Source organism: Pteronotus mesoamericanus, unplaced genomic scaffold, assembly GCF_021234165.1.
Source record: "Pteronotus mesoamericanus isolate MK-2021 breed Mesoamerican mustached bat unplaced genomic scaffold, CSHL_Meso_final scaffold_582, whole genome shotgun sequence".
Taxonomy (NCBI): Eukaryota; Metazoa; Chordata; class Mammalia; order Chiroptera; family Mormoopidae; genus Pteronotus; species Pteronotus mesoamericanus.
In genome coordinates, this window is record NW_026555323.1 from 775,863 (window position 1) to 795,394 (window position 19,532).

General features: G+C 55.7%; 1 protein-coding gene across 1 annotated transcript in view; it reads left to right on the forward strand.

The window, feature by feature from the left end:
* Positions 1-19,532, forward strand: part of HERC2 (HECT and RLD domain containing E3 ubiquitin protein ligase 2) — a 185,074-nt gene that overhangs the window by 89,741 nt on the left and 75,801 nt on the right. The window contains exons 34-45 of the mRNA XM_054561907.1: positions 613-764; positions 1,420-1,611; positions 6,285-6,472; positions 7,500-7,692; positions 9,406-9,588; positions 11,242-11,423; positions 12,031-12,178; positions 12,264-12,460; positions 12,893-13,123; positions 13,986-14,124; positions 15,332-15,475; positions 17,696-17,838. Of these exons, the coding sequence (XP_054417882.1) occupies positions 613-764; positions 1,420-1,611; positions 6,285-6,472; positions 7,500-7,692; positions 9,406-9,588; positions 11,242-11,423; positions 12,031-12,178; positions 12,264-12,460; positions 12,893-13,123; positions 13,986-14,124; positions 15,332-15,475; positions 17,696-17,838 (2,092 nt within the window). The remainder of the gene's footprint in view (positions 1-612; positions 765-1,419; positions 1,612-6,284; positions 6,473-7,499; positions 7,693-9,405; positions 9,589-11,241; positions 11,424-12,030; positions 12,179-12,263; positions 12,461-12,892; positions 13,124-13,985; positions 14,125-15,331; positions 15,476-17,695; positions 17,839-19,532) is intronic.

Consider the following 19,532-nt stretch of genomic DNA (forward strand, 5'->3'; position numbering starts at 1 on the left):
GCCTCTCGCGCGCCCCCGACTGGGGACCTGGCCTGCAACCCAGGCCTGTGCCCTGACTGGGAATCGAAACGGCGACCCTTTGATTCGCAGGCCGGTGCTCAATCCACGGAGCCACACCAGCCAGGGCTCCTTCTCTTTTTCCCTCCTTTCACCTCTCTCTAAGAATAAATAAATAAAATTTTTAAAAAATTACATAGATTTCAGATGTACAATCCTGTAACACATCAGCTGTACGTTGCATTGTGTGTTCACCACCGCACGTCACGTCTCCTGCCATTTATCCCCCGTTTACTTTTTCCTACCTCTCCGCAGCCCCCGTTTTTCCCCGGTCATGACCGTGCTGCTTTCTGTGTCTGTGAGGTTTTTTTCCTTTGCTTAATCCCTTCACCCTCCTTACCCAGCCCCCACCCCCCGCCCCCTGACTCTCTCCCTCGCCTCCGCCTCCGCCTCCCTCACTCGGTTCTCTGTATCTGTGAGTCTGTTTCTGTTTTGTTAGTTTATTCCATTTGTGAGGTTTCCTAATTAAGGAAACCGGTGCCAGCAATGCATTGTCCTCCTGAGGTTAAAAGTTTGGCAATAACCTAAGTAAAATTCCATGTCTCTGTTTGAAAGGGAACCCCTGACGGACTGTTTGAAGGACGTTGATTTGATCCCACCTTTTAACCGAATGCTGCTGGAAGTAACGTTTGGCAAGCTCTATGCTTGGGCTGTTCAGAACATTCGAAACATTCTGATGGATGCCAATGCCAAATTTAAAGAGCTTGGTAAGTTTCAACAACAACAACAAAAAAATCTCATGGCTGACAGGCTGTGTTAAAACTGCTGTTACAGTGATGCCAAGCGATCACAGTAGCGTTATTTTACAGTTTGGCTCTTCAGTACGTGTTGTGGAGGCTCGGAAATGCCGATGTTTGCTCTTGGGAAGACTTGAATAATTTTGTACATTGCAATGATAATCTAAGCTGCTTTAAACAAAGCTTTCAAAATTTGGCAGACGACGCCATCTTGTAACACCCTAACATAAAGCTTTGACATCTTAACCTGCCACTGACCACTGCACACCCAAAAATGTGTGCCCGGTATTAATGCTCAGCTGCTCGGATGGTAAGTCGAGCATCTACAGAGAAATGCTAGGACTGCTTCTGCGGAGGAGGAAGGAGCTCTGTTATACGTGCCGGGGAATGCGTCAGCCCGCAGCGGTATCGGGGAGCAGCGGGGAGTTTGTAGGCAGACGAGACGGCCGCGTGCGGCGTGACGGCGGTAGGGTTATTGCAGAGCAGCGAGGGGACCCCCAATGTCCGCTGTCTATGGAATCCACTGCGAAACAGACGGAATTTCTAAAAAGCGCCACTGCTGTCTCCATCGGGGTACACTCTTGTATCCACACACAAGAAATTCAGGTGGTGTCGTGCCTTTTAGGTGTCCAGCCCGTGCCCCTGCAAACCATTACCAACGAGAACCCCGCGGGACCGAGCCTGGGCACGACCCCGCAAGCCCGCTTCCTCCTGGTGATGCTCAGCATGCTGACGCTGCAGCACGGCGCGCACAGCCTCAGCCTCCTGCTCAACTCCGGCACGCTCGCCCTGGCGCAGACGGCGCTGCGGCTCATCGGTGGGTGGCGCCGCTCCGCCTCCGGGCGACACTGTCACGATTTTGCCTGGATCTCTCTCCCTCTCCCTGTCATTTATTTCATTGTGGCAAGATACAAATAACGTAAAACTGACCACGTGAACCGCTTTAAGTTTATATAATTCAAGGGGCATCAAGCACACCCACAAAGTGGTCCATGTGTTCCCACCATCTGGTTCCGTAACTTTTCATCGCCCCACGTGCAAACCCACACGCAGGTAGCGGTGGCTCCTGGTTTCCCAGCCTTTGCGCTGTGCGCAACAGCAAAGCTGCTTTGCCTGCTTTGGGTATTTCATGTAAATGAAAGCATACGGTTTCAGCCTTCTATTCAGGGCTTATTTCATTTAGCCTGTATCAGTACTCCAGGCTAAAAAGAATGTCACTGTATCACGACACTGCGTTTTATTTATCCACTCATCCACCCAGGGGCGTTCGGCTGGTTTCTGTCTTGTGGCCACTGGGAGCAGTGTAACCGGGAACATTTGTTTCGAGTCTTTTGATAGATGCCTCAGAGTAGGGCCACAAGGAGTGGGGAAATCCTGCAGGTATCGGCTGAGGTCCCACCAGACTCCCACGGTGCTGCGCCGGTTTGTGTTCCCACGAGCCCCGGGCAGGGTTCCGGTCCTTCCACGTCCTCCCCGACTCTGGTTACCCTCGGTTTTTCAGGCCCGAGGCTGCTGCAGTGGGTGCAAAGTGGCATCTCATTGTGGTTTGAGTTCCATTTCACTAGTGGCAAGTGATGTTGAGCCTCTTCACCTGTGCTTGTCAGCCATTTATTATCTTTGATGGAGAAGTAAATGTTCAAATCCTTTCCGCATGTTTGGATGGGGTGATTGTCTCTGTGTTGTTGAGTCGTAGGAGTCCTTCACCTGTTCCAGGTATTACGCTGCTGTCAGTCACATGATTTGAAAGTATTTTCTCTCCCTTGGTGGGTTGTGTTTTACTTGGGGCGTTGAAGTTCTAAATTTTGATGGAATCCAAAAATTTATCTCTTTTTTTGGTTGTTCCTGCTTTTGACGTCATGTCCAAGAAACCATTGCCAAATGCATAGTCCTGAGGATTGTCCACTCTTCTCTTTTTTAAGCCTAATATTTTTACTTGTTATATTTAAGCCTTTGGTCCATTTTTAGGTAATTTTTTAAAACACGGAGTGAGGCAAGAGTTCACTGTTTCTTTGGGGTATCCAGTTTCCCCAGTTCCAATTGTAGAAAATTATTCTTTTTCTGAGGTCTTGGCACACTTCTCAAAAATCATTTGACCATGGATGTTTAAGTTTCTTTCTAGACTTCAGTTCTGTTCTGCTGGTCTGTATGTCATTATGCTAATACCACATTGTTTTGATCACCAGCTTTGTGGTGAGTTTTGAAATGGACCAGTGAGTCCTCCAACTGTGTTTTTTTTCTCAAGATCATTTTGGGTATTTGGGTCCCTCGCATTTCCCCATGAGTTTCAGGGCGTTTCCACATCTGCAAAAAAGGCCGTTGGTGTTTTCTAGGGATTCTGCTGAGTCTGTTGGCTGCGCTGGGGGGTGTCGCCCTCTTAACAAGATTCAGCCTTTCATTCCGTGGACCTGGAATGGCTTTGTATTTATGTAGGTCCGCTTCCATTTCTTTGAGCAGCCTTTTATAGTGTTGTTGTTATTGGGGTGATGCTGGTCTCATAGATGAGCTGGGAAGTGTTCTGTTTTTGGAAGAGTTAGAGAACTGGCATTAGCTCTTTAAATGCTGGGTAGAATTCAGCAGGGAAGACATCTGGTCCTGGATTTTTCTTCATTGGGAGGATTTTGGATTACTGACGCAATCCCTGTGCTCGTCATGTACCTCTGTGTACGCTTTCTGTTTCTTCTTGAGTCAGTTTATGTACTTTGTGTTATTAGGAATTTGTCCGTTTTATGTAGGTTTGCTAATTTGTTGGCATACAGTTGTTCACAGTACTGTCTTACAGTCCTTTGTATTTCCGTGGAATCAGTACTGTCTCTACTTTTACTTCTGATTTTAGTTATTTTGCATCCTCTCTTCTTAACAACCTAAAAGATTGTCAGTTTTGTTGATACTGTTCAAAAACCCCAACTTTTGATTTTGCCCATTCTTATTTTCTCTATCGTCTATTTATCTCTGCTGTAATCTTTATAATTTTTTTTCTTCTAACATCCAGTTTACTTTGTTCTTACTTTTCTAGTTCATCCAGGTGTAGAGTTAAACTACTGATTTGAGATCTTTCTTCGTTTAAAAAAAAGTTTTATTTATTTAATTTTATAGAGCGGGGAAGGGGAGGAAAAAGAGAAACATCCATGTGTGGTTGCCTCTTGCACGCCCCCTACTGGGGACCTGGCCTGCAACCCAAGCATGTGCTTTGACTGGGAATCGAACAAGCGATCTCTTGGTTTGCAGGCTGGCGCTCAGTCCACTGAACCACACCACCCAGGGCAAGATCGTTTGTCATTTCTAATATATGTTTTCATAAATTACCCCCTGAGCACTGCTTTTGCTGCATCCCACAAGTTTTGTTATGCTGTGTTTTAGTTTTCATCTCTCTCAAAATCTAATTTTATTTCTCTTTGTGATTTTTTCCCCTCTGGTTGGTTAAGTGTGTGTTGTTTAATTTCCACATACTTGTGAATTTTCCAGTTTTCCTTCTGTTACGAATTTCTAGTTTGGTTTCATTATGGTTAGAGAAGATAATTTGTATGATTTTAGTCTCTTTCAGTTTGAGACTTGTTTTGTGGCCGAACGGGGGCCTGTCCGGGAGAAGGACCCAGGCACCCCGAGAAGAATGTGTGCTGCTCTTTTGGAGGGGGGTGTTCTGTGCGTAAGATCTGATTGGCTTGCCGTGTTTGTCGCCTAAATTCCAAGAGGCGCTGCAGGGCCGCTGCTCCCAGTCCAAGCGGAAGCTTGGGCTTTCCTACGCCCTTTGGTCTTGCTGGTCTTGCCGCCGTGTGACCCGCTCAGGAGCACGCACCAGACTGGGGAACAGTCGGCCTCTGTGAGCCACGTGGCTGGGGTCTTGGATCCCATAGCAACTAAAGCCTGCTTTTAAAAGTATCAGAACGGCATTTCCCTGTAGAAATCGCCTCTCTTTTTACGTCCTCTCCCTTTTTCCCAGCTCTCTCTTAAAGCCCAGCCTGCCTGCTGGCTGCAAAAAGCCAGGAGGTCGTGTCCCACATGTTCACGCCTGTATCTGCCACTTCCCCTGACTGAGCAGTTTCTCTTTCATATACTTTATATTCATTTTATGTGTATACATCCAGGTACAATAGCCACAAAATAGTAAGCCACTTGAGAAGAGATCCCCTTTTTTCTAACTACAAAAGTATCCCCAGCCTTCGCAGTGACCCGGTTAACGGGACAGCTGCCGAGGGGGCACCCAGGCAGGACTGTAGCCCCTGTCGCAGCTCCGGGCCTGTCTGCTGGCCGCCCGGTCGACCTGAAGCTTTTCTCCAGCCCTGCGAACTGAGTGACCTGTTTTCTCCCTTTCTGAGGAGAGAGGGACAAAACGTTTCCGTTTTTGACCTCCCCAAGCCCACCTCTGGGAATGATATTTGGGCACTTTTGTCTCCCAGCCAGAGGAGAGAGTAAAGGTTAAAGGTGGTCCGGGCCTGTGTGTCCCCCTCACTGCAGCCAACGGGGCCACGAGCAGCCCGGGCGCCCAGCAAGCGACTCCTGGGGTTGGGCTTACTATTTTCAGACCCCGATAAGTGTTGTTTCTCACGGACAGTTTTACACCGAGGAGGGTTCCGCAGCCACCAGGGACCAGGATACCCTTCATGCCCCTCCCCTTTATTCTTCCTTTTAACAAACAGGGTGGTTCTACAGAGTTCCACCACTGCCATCCCTGTGTCGCGGTCCCTGAGACCACCCCCCAGGTTCAGTGACGCGAGGCCTCACAGGACCCTGCAGACAGTCCCGCTCAGAACCGTGATGGCACAGGGCAAACTCAGCAACGGGACAGGGTGCCGTGCAAGGTCTGGGGGACACCAGACACCAGCCTGTCCCAGTGCAGCCCCACGGGATGCATGTGCCGTGACGGCATGTGGGAGGTGCCGGCTGCCCAGGGGGTCCACAGGACTGTTCGCCTGGGCCCTTCTGCCCGGTCGGACCCACTTCTGGACCCCAGTGGGAGGCAGGTCTTGGCCGAGGCCACGTTGTTTGTGTAAACAGTTGAGCACAGCGAGGCCTCTTGTCACTTAGGGGGGCGGGGACACCCTCCCCAAACCCAGGCTCCCAGCGGCCAGTGCAGGGCCCGCCTTGCCGGTAGCACTTTGAGACCGGCAGTCCCGGGCCTGGTCTGTGAGCTCTTTCCTACGCCGCACCATAGGTAACGCTGAATTTCTCATTGTTAGACACTTAGGTGGTTATCTTTTGTTTGTCTCTTCTAATAAAAATGTGATGAGCATTTTTATACCTTAATTACTTTGTCTTCATATCTTTTATGTGTTATGATAACGTGTCTAGACATACTGTCTTCCTCTTTCCTTTTTAAAACTCTTAATTCTCATCTGTAAAGTTTTCACGGTACTTAGCATGTTGATTAAACAAAAGACTGTACGCTGTACATTTTTTAAAATTATTATTTCCTTCGGTGCTTATTAACTTAAAAAAATGCGTGGAGATGCGGAAATTGTGAGCACTTCTCGGCTGCTGTCTCTGGTGCTCTAGGCCCTAGCTGCGACAACGCTGAAGAAGACATGAGCGCGTCTACCCGAGGTGCTTCGGCCACCGTCCTGGAAGAGACGAGGAAGGAAACGGCTCCAGCGCAGCTCCCGGTCTCGGGGCCCGAGCTGGCCGCCATGATGAAGATTGGAACCCGTGTCATGAGGGGCGTGGACTGGAAGTGGGGCGACCAGGTACTCGGGTTTGATTCCGACGCAGCAGCCGCCGCCGTCAGCCGTTGCACGCCCTGACGTGCTCTCTCTCATGGGTGGAACTTGGAGCAGATAACTCCCTTAACCCAGGACGTGTGCAGCTGACAGATGCCACGGTGGTTGATTCCCAGTGTTGGGGGCCTGGAGTCAAAACAAGTAGACAGTAATGGTGTCCAGCGTCAGGGCGCCCTGCGCAGGTCAGGGCTGCGAGGAGTGGTGGCTGTTTTTGGAGAACTGCCGGGCAGGGGCCCAAATTGAGGTGCAGCCAGAATAGGGCGAGAGGGAGCAGGGGAGCGGGACTGCTGAGTTGTCACATCCTGAGCGCTCTTGGAAGGCCCCTGTCTCTGCCTCTGCCAGCGGGACCGAGCACCCAGTCAGTGCCCCAGCCCGGCGGTCTCAGGCGGCGGTCACCATAGCACATGGCGCCCCGTGTCGGTGAGGGCTCCCCAGGTAGACGTCACGGGCCCCGGGGCTGCGTGATAACCGTCGTCGCAGCCAAGGACAGTGCTCACCTCCCGACGCTGTGGTGCATCCGCGTCAGAGCTGGGCTTTCTCAGCCCCCCCGGGAAGCCGGGGCCTGTCTGAGTCGCATCGGATATGTCCTGGGGTGGCGCCTCCTGGAAACAGCTCTGACTCGGAAATGAGAGACAGAGGGGGAGCCAGAGAGTGAGAGGAGACGCAGGCGCTCGTTCCAGATTTCCGGCCTGCGGAGCCCTGTAAGGGACCGAGGGGCCAACGAGCAGGGCGGCAGGGCCGGACTGGGCAGCCTTGCCCCGCAGGGCCCAGCGAGGGTGTGAACTGAGGTGACACGCTTCCCATGCACCTCTTAGGGAAAGGAGCGTGAGGCAGTCGTTTCATGGTGTTGGTTTCCGGTGCGTGTTGCTGGTGGGTTTGGAGCAGCCTGCGGACGTGGGGTCTGTGCTCAGCGACGCAGCTGCACTCGCCGGCCGTGTCTGTGGGGCGGGATGGCACGCGCCCGCGTAGCTGACCTGTGTTTCGGCTTCCACAGGACGGACCCCCTCCTGGCCTCGGCCGTGTGATTGGAGAACTGGGCGAGGACGGGTGGATCAGGGTCCAGTGGGACACGGGCAGCACCAACTCCTACAGGATGGGGAAGGAGGGCAAGTACGACCTCAAGCTGGCGGAGCTGCCGGCCTCCACGCAGCCCTCGGCAGAGGACTCGGACACCGAGGATGACTCAGGTGGGTGCCTGGCGGCGGTCGGGTCCCCCGCAGCCCGGCCCGGCCAGCCGTGTCTGCGTGTCGGCTGGCCAGCCTTCTCGTCGGGGCGCGGGCACGCTGTCGGGACTCAGCTGCAGATGGTGCTCTGGGGCTGTGGGCTTGCCCCCAGAGCCCAGGTTAAAGAAGCCCCACGTGGCCGTGATGCAGGAGCACAGCTGGCTCTGGGCACTGGTGACTGCCCTGGATGGGCCTCTCCTGCTCCCTCAGAGACAGCGCAGCGCAGGAGGCGGGGCCTGGGGAGGCGGGGCCTGGGGAGGCGGGGCCTGGCTGTGCTTGGAGCCCAGGGAGGACATGGGTCCTGTCTGCCTCTTCTCCCACCTGTCCTCCAGGGTCCCTCCCTCAGAGTGCTGCTTGTCAGTAGTACCACATTCTGCTGTGTATAATGCGCACTTGGTTGCCCAAATTTCTGAGGGAAAAATAAGGGTGCACATGACCCATGGGTAGTACTAATTCCATATCTATATAAACGTTTTTAATTTTACTTATGCGTTCAAAGCGGACCTCTAGAAAGCAATAACGATATCCGTATGCAAAATAATACCCTGGAATACACTAATCGCTTTTGTGTCTAACTGTAAGTAAGTAAATAATTAGTTGAATTAAAAATTAAAAGGAAAGAGTTTTTTTCCCCTGGAATTTAGGTCTAAAAACGTGGGTGCGCATTATACACAGCAAAATACGGTAATTGCCTTACACTGTGCAGAGGTGAAAATTTTGGACTAACCCAGAAAACTAAGTCCTGTGTAAGGAAACCCAGGGTTTTCAGAGGACGCCTTCCTGACGTTTCCCTAGATGGGCCCAAGCGACCTTGGGATGCGTGAGGGAAGCGTCCCATGGCTGGTCTGTGTGAGTCGGTCCGGGAGGCCGGCCTCGATTTGCAGGGCGTGCTGCCGGCCGTGTGAGCGGCGCGGGCAGGCTTCTGGAGTGATCTCCCTGGTGAGGAGAGGGACCCTAAGAGGCTGAACATGGCAGGAAAGAGGCGGTATGCACGTGGGAAAGGCTGTGCTCTGCGCGTGTACCTGTGGGCGGCGAGGCCGTGGGTGTAAACAGACGCTGCCTGCCTTGGGGGGCGCCTCTGAGGCTGGGTGGGCCCGGCTTGGTGGCCAGCACAGGTTTGCTGTCACCGCATCTGGTCACACAGTGCTCAGGCCTGGGGCCCCTCCTCCCCCCAGCTCTCTGCCGGGGGCTTCACTCAGGGAAGTTGGAGCCTGAGTGGGATTGGCTAAGTGACAGAATGGTGGCCTGGCTGCCACGTTGCTACATTGTCCGGAAGTCAGGGGCCTGGACGGATGGGCCTGTGATACCCTGCCCACGGAGGCCCCTCTTTGTCATCATCCGGGGCGTAGCTAGCGCGTCAGCGGTCAGCCTTTGACGGTCCTTACGTTGTCTCCCTCAGGGAGTGCATCCTTGAAATCGTTTTTGTGCTTCTGAGCTGTTGGCTGAGGTTTTTAAAAACTTAATTTAAGAAGCTCGTTTTCTATGAGGATGGTGAGCACAGAGGTGGTTAAAGGGAGCATTTAGCGCAGCCGGCGTTGCCCCCTTTTCTTGTAAAGAGCCGCTTTCCTTTCCACAGTAAAAAAAAAGAAGAATGAGATATTAAGTCCCTGAAGTTGTACTCAGGGACGTCTTCCAGTTCAACTTGGAAGTAGAGTTTTCGACTTTTTTTTTTCCCAGAAGCTGAGCAAATGGACAGGAACATGCACCCCACTGCCATGCTGCTGACCAGCACCGTGAACTTGCTGCAGACTCTGTGTCTCTCTGCGGGGGTCCACGCCGACGTCATGCAGAGTGAAGCCACCAAGACCCTGTGCGGGCTGCTGCGCACGTTGGTGGAGAGCGGGACGACGGACAAGACGTGTACGCAGCGGGGGCTGGCGGGCCCACTGCGTCAGGACCAGGGCTGTGGGTTGGCTGCGCCAGTGTGTGTGTGCACGTTAACATCCTAGGGCAGCTGTTCCAAATCGCCACAAACTTGGTGGCTCTGTGAGTCTGCTCGGACTGCCACGTTAGAGCACCGAAAACCGGGGGGCCCCGTCTCCTGTCCTGGGGCCGGAAGTCCTGACCCAGCGTGAGCAGGGCTGGGTCCCCCAACCCGGGGCTGCGAGGGCCTCTGTCCCAGGCCTTGCTCCCTGCTGAGGTCGTTTGCTGACCGCCTTTGGCGCCCCTGCCGTGCACCGCTCTGCCCTCGTCTCCACGGGGCGTCCTCCCTGGGGGAGCGCCTGTCCCCAAACTGCCCGTTTTGTAAGGACCCCCAGTTCCCTTGGGTGAGGGCCGTTCTCCTCCGTGTGACCCCGTCTTAACTTCATGGGTCACAGTGTCTGTGACTGTTTCCAAGTACGGTCACGGTCCGAGGTACGTGGCTGCCTCCCTTGTGTCTTTGTGAGTCCTTCTCTGTCTTTTAGAAGGACTTTCATTGCATTTGGGGCTCAACCTCATCCAGTACCTTAATTACATCCACAGTGAGTTTATTTCCAAATAAGGTCACGTGCTGAGGTTCTGAATGAATGTGAATTTGGGGGGCCATGGTTCAGCCCCCCGCAGTTTGAGTGCACGTGGCCGCGGGTGTGTGGAGGCTTGGGGAGAATCAGGAGGTAGGGGAGTGAGTGTGCGTATGTGCGTGTGTCTGTGTGTGTGTCTGCATGCGTGAGCACGTACGTGTGAGGGCACTTGTGAGTATGTGTGAGTCTGGAGTGAGCGAGCGACAGCGTGTGAGTGAGGCAGCGTGTGGGTACGGGCGTGAGTGTGGAATGAGATGTATATGCAGCTGGGGGTGTGTGCGCGAGAGACCGAGTGAGTGTGTGGTTGTGGGGTGTGAGTGTGGACGTGGGAAGGTTGCTGTGTCCGTGAGCGCGTGGGGCGGGGGAGTGACAGCGCAGGAGTGAGCCTGTGGCCCTGTCGGCTGGCAGAGCAGGAGGGCCGGGCCCTGGGGCCGGGGAAGGGGAGCTGGGGGCCGGCCGAGCAGGGCGCGGGGCTGAGCAGGGCGCGGTGCGCCCCGCAGGGGAGCCCCAGGCCCAGGCGCATTAGGAGGGCGGGGCAGACGGGTAGGGTCTCTGCAGAGTTCGGTTGGATCAAGGTCCTGAAACCCTTGCTCTCCTTATGTTAACAGACTTCTTCTGTTTGGGGTGGCCATTCACAGTGCAGATCCCATAGAAACACCATTAGGGGGGTATTACGTTGTTTAAAACACCAAACATTTTTAAAAAATATAACAGGTGCACTCCCACAAAACATGCTATTGAATTGTAATCATTCTCCTACGACCCGGAAACGGTAGATAATACAATCCCTATGAGTTACTACACGTCCTTTAAAGGTTTTAAAAATGTCATAAGGTGTTTCTTGAAACAACCTGAAAGGCTTCCCTCGCTTTTCTGTCTCACTTTGAATGCGTGAACTTGCAATATACTTGCCAAACAGCTTATTGCTGAAAGTAGCAGCAGGTGAAGTAGAAGTCGAGCTTGGGCAGGGTGGCCCCCCGGAGCCCGTGCCAGCAGCCCTTGTCGCCCGCAGCGTCCCCGAGCCGCCTGGTGAGCCGGGAGCAGCACCGCGGCTGGTGCTCGTTGGGCTTCGTGCGCAGCATCGCGCTCACGCCGCACATGTGCGCCGCGCTCAGCTCCCCGCCGTGGATCGCCCTGCTCATGAGGGTCGTCGAGGGACACGCGCCCTTCACGGCCGCCTCGCTGCAGCGCCAGGTAACGTGCTGCCCGGCTCGTCCTGCTCGGCGCGGCTTGGGGACTGTAGGGACCGGCTCCGAAGACCGGCGTCAAGATACCAGCACCGCTGGTTCTCGGAATTAGGTGCCTGCGATCAGTAAGGCGTGCAGGAAAGAACGCGAACCAACACAAAGCAGATTTTTAAGAACTTGAAGATGTACTTGGGTTGACTAGGTGGTGCAGAAACGGCCAGCATGTCCCATCAAGCAACTAGAAGGGCGCTCTCCAAAGTCGGTTTTGTAGACACAAGGGACTGAGGTGCTTGGCTTTTCTGTGAGGGGTGAAATCGCATCGGCTTTGCAGGGCTTGTACAGTGATGGTTTTGAGAAGAATCAAACTGAAAGGAATTATTTTTTAATCAAATAAGTACCTGCATCTGTAAAGTAGCTTATTTCTTTTTAACCCCTGATCGTTCACATTGTTAATTGACTTGGGCGTAATTGGCTGTTAATAGTGAATGTCAGCATTTTCACATGATTATTTCCATTATAGGAACAGAAAATAAAGGGAAAATAAAATTCTTATCTCTTCGTGTGTCAGATAGTGGCTTTCCCTAATGCCGGCTGTCTTGACTCGCCCTGTACAGATCTTAGCTCTGCATTTACTGCAAGCGGTGCTCCCGTCGTGGGACAAGACCGAACGGGCAAAGGACATGAAGTGCCTTGTGGAAAAGCTCTTCGGCTTCCTGGGCAGCCTGCTCACCACTTGCTCCTCTGACGTCCCGTTCCTCCGAGGTGGGCGCCTCTCCTCGTGTCCTGGTGGGCTGGGCAGGTAGGCGGGCGGGCGCCGCCTAGCCCCTGGCTTGTGTGTTTCCCCCAGAATCCACCCTGCGGAGGCGGAGGGCCCGGCCCCAGGCCTCGCTGACCGCCACCCACAGCAGCACCCTGGCGGAGGAGGCGGTGGCCCTGCTGCGCACGCTGCACTCGCTGGGCCAGTGGAACGGCCTCATCAACAAGTACATCAACTCGCAGCTGCAGTCTATCACCCGCAGCTGCGGGGCCAAACCAGCTGACGGGGTGAGTGCCGCGCGTTCCTGTCTGCTCGCGGAGCTCCTCAGGGCATTGCTTTACCTTGCGGCTTATCTTTTTATCATTTTTTAAATTTATGTTTTAGAGAGAGGGGAAGGGAGGGAGAAAGGGAGAGAAACATCAGTGTGTGGTTGCTTCTCGCGCGCCCCCTACCGGGGACCTGGCCTGCAACCCAGGCACATGCCCTGACTGGGAGTTGAACAGATGACCCTTTAGTTCTCAGGGCGGCCCTCAATCCACTGAGCCCCACCAGCCAGCGTCTAAATGCTGTGTATTTTGTTCAGAGACATATTTTAAAATATTTGTTACTGGAAATAACTATTGGAACCGCGAATATAAAAATGACCGCGGCCCAGCTGTAAGTGGTGGGACCAGGCCACCCCTGGCTCCCACCCTCACGCCGCCCTCTGTCTGCGCCAGGCTCTGCTGGAGGACTGTCCCCCGGACTCCGAGAGCCCCGAGGTGGGAGGCCTCATGGCCGTCCTGGCTGTCATCGGGGGCATCGACGGCCGCCTGCGCCTGGGGGGCCAGGTCATGCACGAGGAGTTCGGGGAAGGCGCCGTGACGCGCATCACCCCAAAGGGCAAGATCACCGTGCAGTTCTCGGACATGCGGGCCTGTCGCGTCTGCCCGTTGAATCAGCTGAAACCGGTAGGTGGCCCGTGCTCGGTTACTGGGCAGTCAGGCAGAGGGGCTTTATAGGAGGACGGGGTTCTCGCGGCAGCGCTGGGCTCCTGGTAGTTCACCTCCGCCTTCCAGAGGCCTTCGGCCTCGGGGGCCGCCTGCCTCTCTCCCTTGTGTGCTGTGTGCGCCCGGGATGAGCAGGGTTGTGAACGTTAGTAGTTTGTGCCTCGTTTTAGCCTCAAAAGACGGCTAAAAAAAAAAAAAGACGGCTAAAAAAGATGGCAGCAGCCCCTCAGCAGGTCCCGTGAGCCTGTAAGTTACTTTAAAATGCGAATTGATGGGGGTGATTTTTTTGTCGAATAGTCCAACTTTTTAAAAAGCCTAAAAATGGCTCCTTTAAAACAATGTAGAAAATGCCCTTGAATTGCGCTAGACGACGTGGCTTCTGTAGCTTCTGTAGCAGCTGTGGTCATCTCCAACCTGAGTTAGGGATGCGCGGGAAAGGCAGGGGTTTATGCTCTTCTGATGTAACCTAAGCCGCATTCTGACCGTGAGTTTCTCTAAGACACTTCTTGACTGTCTTAGAAATATACGCACGTTGTAGTATATTTGAAATGTACAGAAAACGCCTAGGTAGATAACATTTACCGCCCTGATATAATTATTGTTGATAAGTTGATGAAGAAAAACATTAATTTGGGTTACACTTATTATACGTGTAGCTGTCTTTCCTTTAACGTCATCTTTGAAAGTGGTGGTTCTCAGATGTCAGGAGGCTCTGGCCGGGTGGGGTCTCGCAGACTTACCCTCGCGGTTATGGCAACTTCCAGAACGCCTCACTCGCCGCTGGCACGGGCCGCGCGGTGACGCGCTCTCGCTCTCTCGCCAGCTCCCCGCCGCGGCGTTCAGCATCACCAACCTGCCCTTCACGGAGCCCATGCTCTCCGTCTGGGCTCAGCTGGTGAACCTCGCAGGAAGCAAACTGGAAAAGCACAAGATAAAGAAGTCACCCAAACAGGGGTTCTTAGGTTAGTACGCGGCCGCTGTGTGGGCGTGGACGGACTGACGCCGCCGAGAGAGGGTGGGCGCGGAACGTGGGTGCGCTGAGGGGAGTGCGACATGGGTGCAGGCGGCGGCTGGGCGCTGGGGGTGGCCAGCCAGGCGTATGCTGAGCGAGCGTTTGGGGAGGAGCCGTGCCATCTCGCTCCCGATACCCCTCCAGTCACCGCCCTGTGTCCCAGTTTCCCCCCGGGGGCTTTGCTCTAGGTCCTGCCGTGCTTCACACCAGTGGATGGTGGGTTAGGGCCACTGTGCTTAACTTTCTCCTTCCCGTGTCTGGATCTTGTTCTTTTCATTTTTTCTTACCTTGCCCCTGTGTGCCCTTTGACCCTTCTTCTCCCTGACTGTTCTCTTCCTGCCTGCTAATCCTCCCGGCGGCGTCTCCCCTTGAGCTTTGCACCCATTTCCCCCAGTGCTCGGGTTGCCGCTGCAGCGTTTGCAGGCGCCCACCTTTTACTCTGCACCTGTGGCTGGGGGCGCAGGCGTGCAAACCGCAGCCCGTCCAGAACGCAACTCTCCTTCCCCCTTAGCCGGTCACAGTGAACCAACCTGTCCTCTATGTAGTCAAGCTCAGTGCCCGAGGGGCACCTCTGCGTGTTCCTTCCCCTCCCTCCCCCGTCCCCATGCTGCCTCCCGGGGACCCTGGCCTGGCCTGTCCTGCTTGGGAACACCACCGTGACAGCCACGCTCAGCCCCTTGCGTCGCCTGCTCCCCGCGGCCTGCGCACGCTGCTGCCCTCCTCTGGTTAATGCGGGTCCAGGAGGGGCCTGGTCCTGACGAGGCAAGCGCTGCAGGCAGCGCGTGTCTGGCCGGTTGTCCAGGTGGCGCCTTGGCTGGAAAAGGGGAAAGTCTTCTGTTTGCGACATAGATACCCGGTTACAATTTTAGCTGTTTGGGAAACATTTGACTCTACTGATGATAGCTGACGGAGCTCTAACTTGTGAAAGTGTTTATTTACCTCTCAGCCCCACCTGTCACAGTAGTTGCGAGGGGAGCAGGGAAGGGGAAGACAGGGAGGCGGGGGAGCTTCCTCGAAGCTCCAGCCTCAGCGCTGGGAAGGCTAGTCCCCCGTCGCTGGCAGCTTGTGGCCCATCAGCCAGTTCCCGCAGGGCGGGCCTGGTTCCCGCGAGAGCCGCTGCAGGGCGCGCATTCCCACTGAGCCCTTTCCTCCCACAGGACAAGTGGACCTGGACCTGCTGAGGAGCCAGCAGCTCAAGCTGTACATCCTGAAGGCGGGCCGCGCGCTGCTGTCCCACCAGGACCAGCTCCGGCAGATCCTGTCCCAGCCCGCCGTGCAGGAGGCCGCGGCCGCGCCGACAGGTATCTGTGCGAGGGGGGCCCCCTGAGCCGTGAATGATGTGGCCACTGCCTTAGAGGACAGAGACGGAGGGATCGGGTGGGGAGGAGGGAAACAGGGCTCCTGCCGCTGCCTCGGGGTGGCCCAAGGCCAGCAGCACCGATGACAGTGCAGGGGAGCGTGCCCGAGACGCAGACTCCCAGACCACAGCCCGGCTGCAGAAGAGAACCCGCTCCGTAGCAGGACCCGCGCTGGCTCGACACACGGAGCGCGGCTCTGACTCCTCGCTGCCGGGGGCTGACATTGGTGCCACCGTCTGTGGGGCGTTTGAGGAAGGGCGTGCTCACATCTGTGTCCACTGACCACAAGTGGCCCGAGGGGATATGCCACACGTTTGGGCACGACAGTACGGGTTTACACGTGCACATTGTGGCTGCGTGGTTGGCGGTGCCCTGACTTGAACCTGGAGACAACTAAGTGCCCGTCCCTGGGTGGTGCACCTGTGCCGTGGCATACGTGGCGCTGCTGTTCACAGTGACAAAACACGCGTGGAGAATGACGACTGGAGAAGCCCGTTGCTGGGTATCCCTGCCTGCAGTTGGGCCGTAGATTTCTCTGCTTAGTAAGAGACTGACAAGGGAACTTCAGCTGATTTTCTTTAGACGTTCAAAATGACTTCCGTTTTCTACCGTGAACTTTTTGAGTAGGAAAAAACCGAAGCTCGGAAGTGTTTTTGGATCATCTATTGAAAGACATTGTGCTGAGTATTGTGTGGACATTGTTTGTGCTCCTCACTCTCTGGGGTCAGGGTGGGAGAGGACATGGACCCAGCCGGCTCTGTCCAAGGCCAGCGCTCGCAGACGTGTGCGCACAGCTCCTGGGGACCCCCGCAGGGCTCGGGAGGGCTTTGAAGGGCGTGGCAGGCCCTCGGGTCGGGGGGACCAGGGATCGCTGCTTGCGGGAGGGGCCAGGAGGAGCTCGGGTTGTGGGTGACTCTGGGTAAAGCTGGGGGGGCCCGCGATGTCACATGACAGGGTGCCTTGACTACCAGGGCGACACCCCAGACTGACGTGGAAGGCCGGGCGGGGCCCCTCGGGGGAGGGCTGACACCGACAGGGACCAGGGGACCGGGTGGTGAGATGTAGGACTGTTTGTCGCAGGGGGAAGGGGCGGGGGAGGAGCGCTGCTGTACCTGCTGAGAAGGGGTCTTCCCGGGGAAGTGTGGAGAGTGGGAAGAGGTTCCAGGAGACACAGTCGGTGCGGTCTTTTATGGGAGAGCAGGGAGACGTCAGAGGAGGCTCACGTTTCGGGGTTGTCACAGGGAGGCCAGCGAGGAGCGCCTTTAACCAAATGGGAAAGTTCCGGGGGACGTGGGGACTGTGAGTTCATTTCAACGTGCTGAGCGGGAGCAAGGCTGCCCGGGGCGCAGACTCGGCCCCAGTGAGATAGCAGGGACCTGGGAGGTCGCCCGCCGCCCGCCCGCCACGGCGGGGGGTCAGGACACGGGGGCCCTGCAGTCCGGTTGGCTGCCCTGTGGCCCCGCCGTGGTGGCGCTGAGTCGGGCCACCGTCCCACGCCGGGGCAGCACGGGCCCCACGGCGCTGTCTGGGGCAGGGCCCGCCAAGTGCCCTGGCCACCGGGTTTGATCACATTTCATGGGAACAGGTATGTGTTGTCTCTGGCCACTGTCCCTCCTCAGTGGCAGGCCATGTGGCTGGTAACGGTTTACTCTGGTCCTTCAAGAGAAAGACGTCCAGCTCCTGAAAATTAGAGGCTTAGCGGAAGTTGTCAGCAGACCAAAATGCCAGCTGAAGGGCTCCGAGGAACGGAGCAGCTCGGGGCAGGGGCGCCGGCGCGGGGACAGACAGGGAGCGCTAGCCACCTCCTGGGGCTGCTTGGTACGAGACAGACAGACAGACAGACAGACGTCCCCGTGGCGGGAATGGGGCTTAGCGAGGCAGTGTCAGAAGCGCACGTGCGGAGTGTCCCCGGACCGGTGGCCGGGCAGGGAGGGCACGCCAGGAAAGAGGCAGCGGAACGGGCGAGGGTGGGAAGCTGGGCCCTGGCTCGGCCGGCTCTGAAGAGACAGGCGCACTGAGCAGGGCTGGGCTGGGAAGGCGGGGAGCGGGGCACGCCTCCGAGGCCGGTCTGGGTGTCTGGCCCGGGATGGGACAGGAATCCTCTCCACTCAACGTGCTCAGTGCGTTATCTTTGATGCCACGCGTGCTTTGTTTTCAATCCAGACGATGGCGCCGCGGCGTCCCCCGACCTGGGGGACATGTCTCCCGAAGGGCCGCAGCCCCCGATGATCCTGCTGCAGCAGCTGCTGGCCGCGGCCACCCAGCCGTCCCCGGTGAAGGCCATATTTGACAAGCAGGAGCTCGAGGTACCGCCAGTGTCCCTGGCAGTTGCCAGTCCCGCGCATCCCGGGTGGCGAACGGCTTTTTCCCTAAATGTGTATTTTCTCACTGTTCTCTTTTTTCTCCTCTCTTTTCTCTTTGGTGTCTGTGCCTCGTGCGGCCCCCGGGCGGGCTGTGTCCCTGTGTCCTGGCGGGCAGAGCTCGAGGGGACTCCGGGATGTGTTCTGAATTTTAAATGATGTGTTCACAGTGGTTCTCTCGACCACGTTGGGCTTAACCGTGTTTGTTTAGAGCGTCATCATACTAGTTAAAGGACAGAGGGCCTGAAGTTTAGCCTTGTTCTGAATTTGTGTCAATGACTGGAAAAAAAAAATTGCTAGATTCAGCATGGGCTAAATGCTCCAACCTTCACGCAGGGATCTTTTTCCAGGAAGTTCCGCTCTGGAAGGAGCTCATTTGACCCGAGAGTGTTGCACTGGCTCGTTTGTTCCACTCAACCCAGCGCCTTTCTTGGACCCGCTCTGTTACCGCCCGGTTCTGGGCCTCCACCCCCGGCCCCCGCCCCACCCTCCGCGCCTGCCCTGCACTCCCAGCAGCTCGGGGGCCGGGCCCTAGGCACATGTCTACAGGGGAGGTGACATGTGACCGGGTCTAAGGATGGCAGCTGTCATGTCCTGAGACATGGAGGACTAGATGTTTTAAATAATTCTTCTTGTTACATAATACATATATAATCCTGGATAAAATATCAAAGACAAAACAAGACTTGGATGCTCAGTTTGGGAGGCAGGAAATCCTCAGAGGCTAGGACCCTGCGGGGAGCCGGGGTCCAGAGGGAAGGGCCACCGCCTCTGGCCACCGGTGGGGAAGGCTGGCAGCTGTGCCCAGTGAGTGGTGGGGCTTAAAGGGCAAAGGCAGGAAGTGGTAGGCATGGGGGGCTTCAGGGACCCGGCCTGAGCACCAGCCGCTTGTTCGGTCTGAAAACCTCGAAATGAGAGCTGTGGCCTCAATGTGGCCGTGTTTCCAGTCACCTGTAGAGATTAAAAGAGGACACTGGGCGTTGAGGAGGGCGCTGGGCAGTGTGGCTCCATCACGCTGGGGGGTCCCCAGTGGTAAGAAGAAAGGCGGAGAGGAAACCAGGAGGCGTGGGGTTGTCCTTTGGTGGCCAGGAAGGGCTGTTGTATCAGACAGTGCACGTTGTGTGTAGTCTCCGCTGATTCTGTGGGGATTCAGCCAGCGATCTTCCTGTGCTTTGTGAAGGGTCTTTCCCCCCTGGGCTGCATTGACTGAGTGCTGTTTTTCTGCGGTTTGCACTAAGATGTGCCTCTGTGTGTGTGTTCTCCCCCGTCCTCCTGGGCTGTGCTTAAGTGGCCTGCCTCTCTGGCTTGATCTCCATCCCGCGCCCCCTCTCAGTTCAGACACTTTAAAAAAAAAAACTTTATTTATTTATTTTTAGAGAGCGGGGAAGAGAGGAGGAAAGAGAAACATCAGGTGTGGTTGCCTCTCGCACGCCCCCTAGTGAGGACCTGGCCCACAACCCGGGCCTGTGCCCTCACTGGGAATTGAACCGGCGACCCTTTGGTTCGCAGGCCGGTGCTCAATCCACTGAGCCACACCAGCCAGGGCTCAGTTCGCGAACGTGTTACTTCCATGTTTTCCTCTCTCACACTCCTTTGTCCTCGTCTAAGACGGTCACTGCGCAGCTGTTAGATCATTAGTG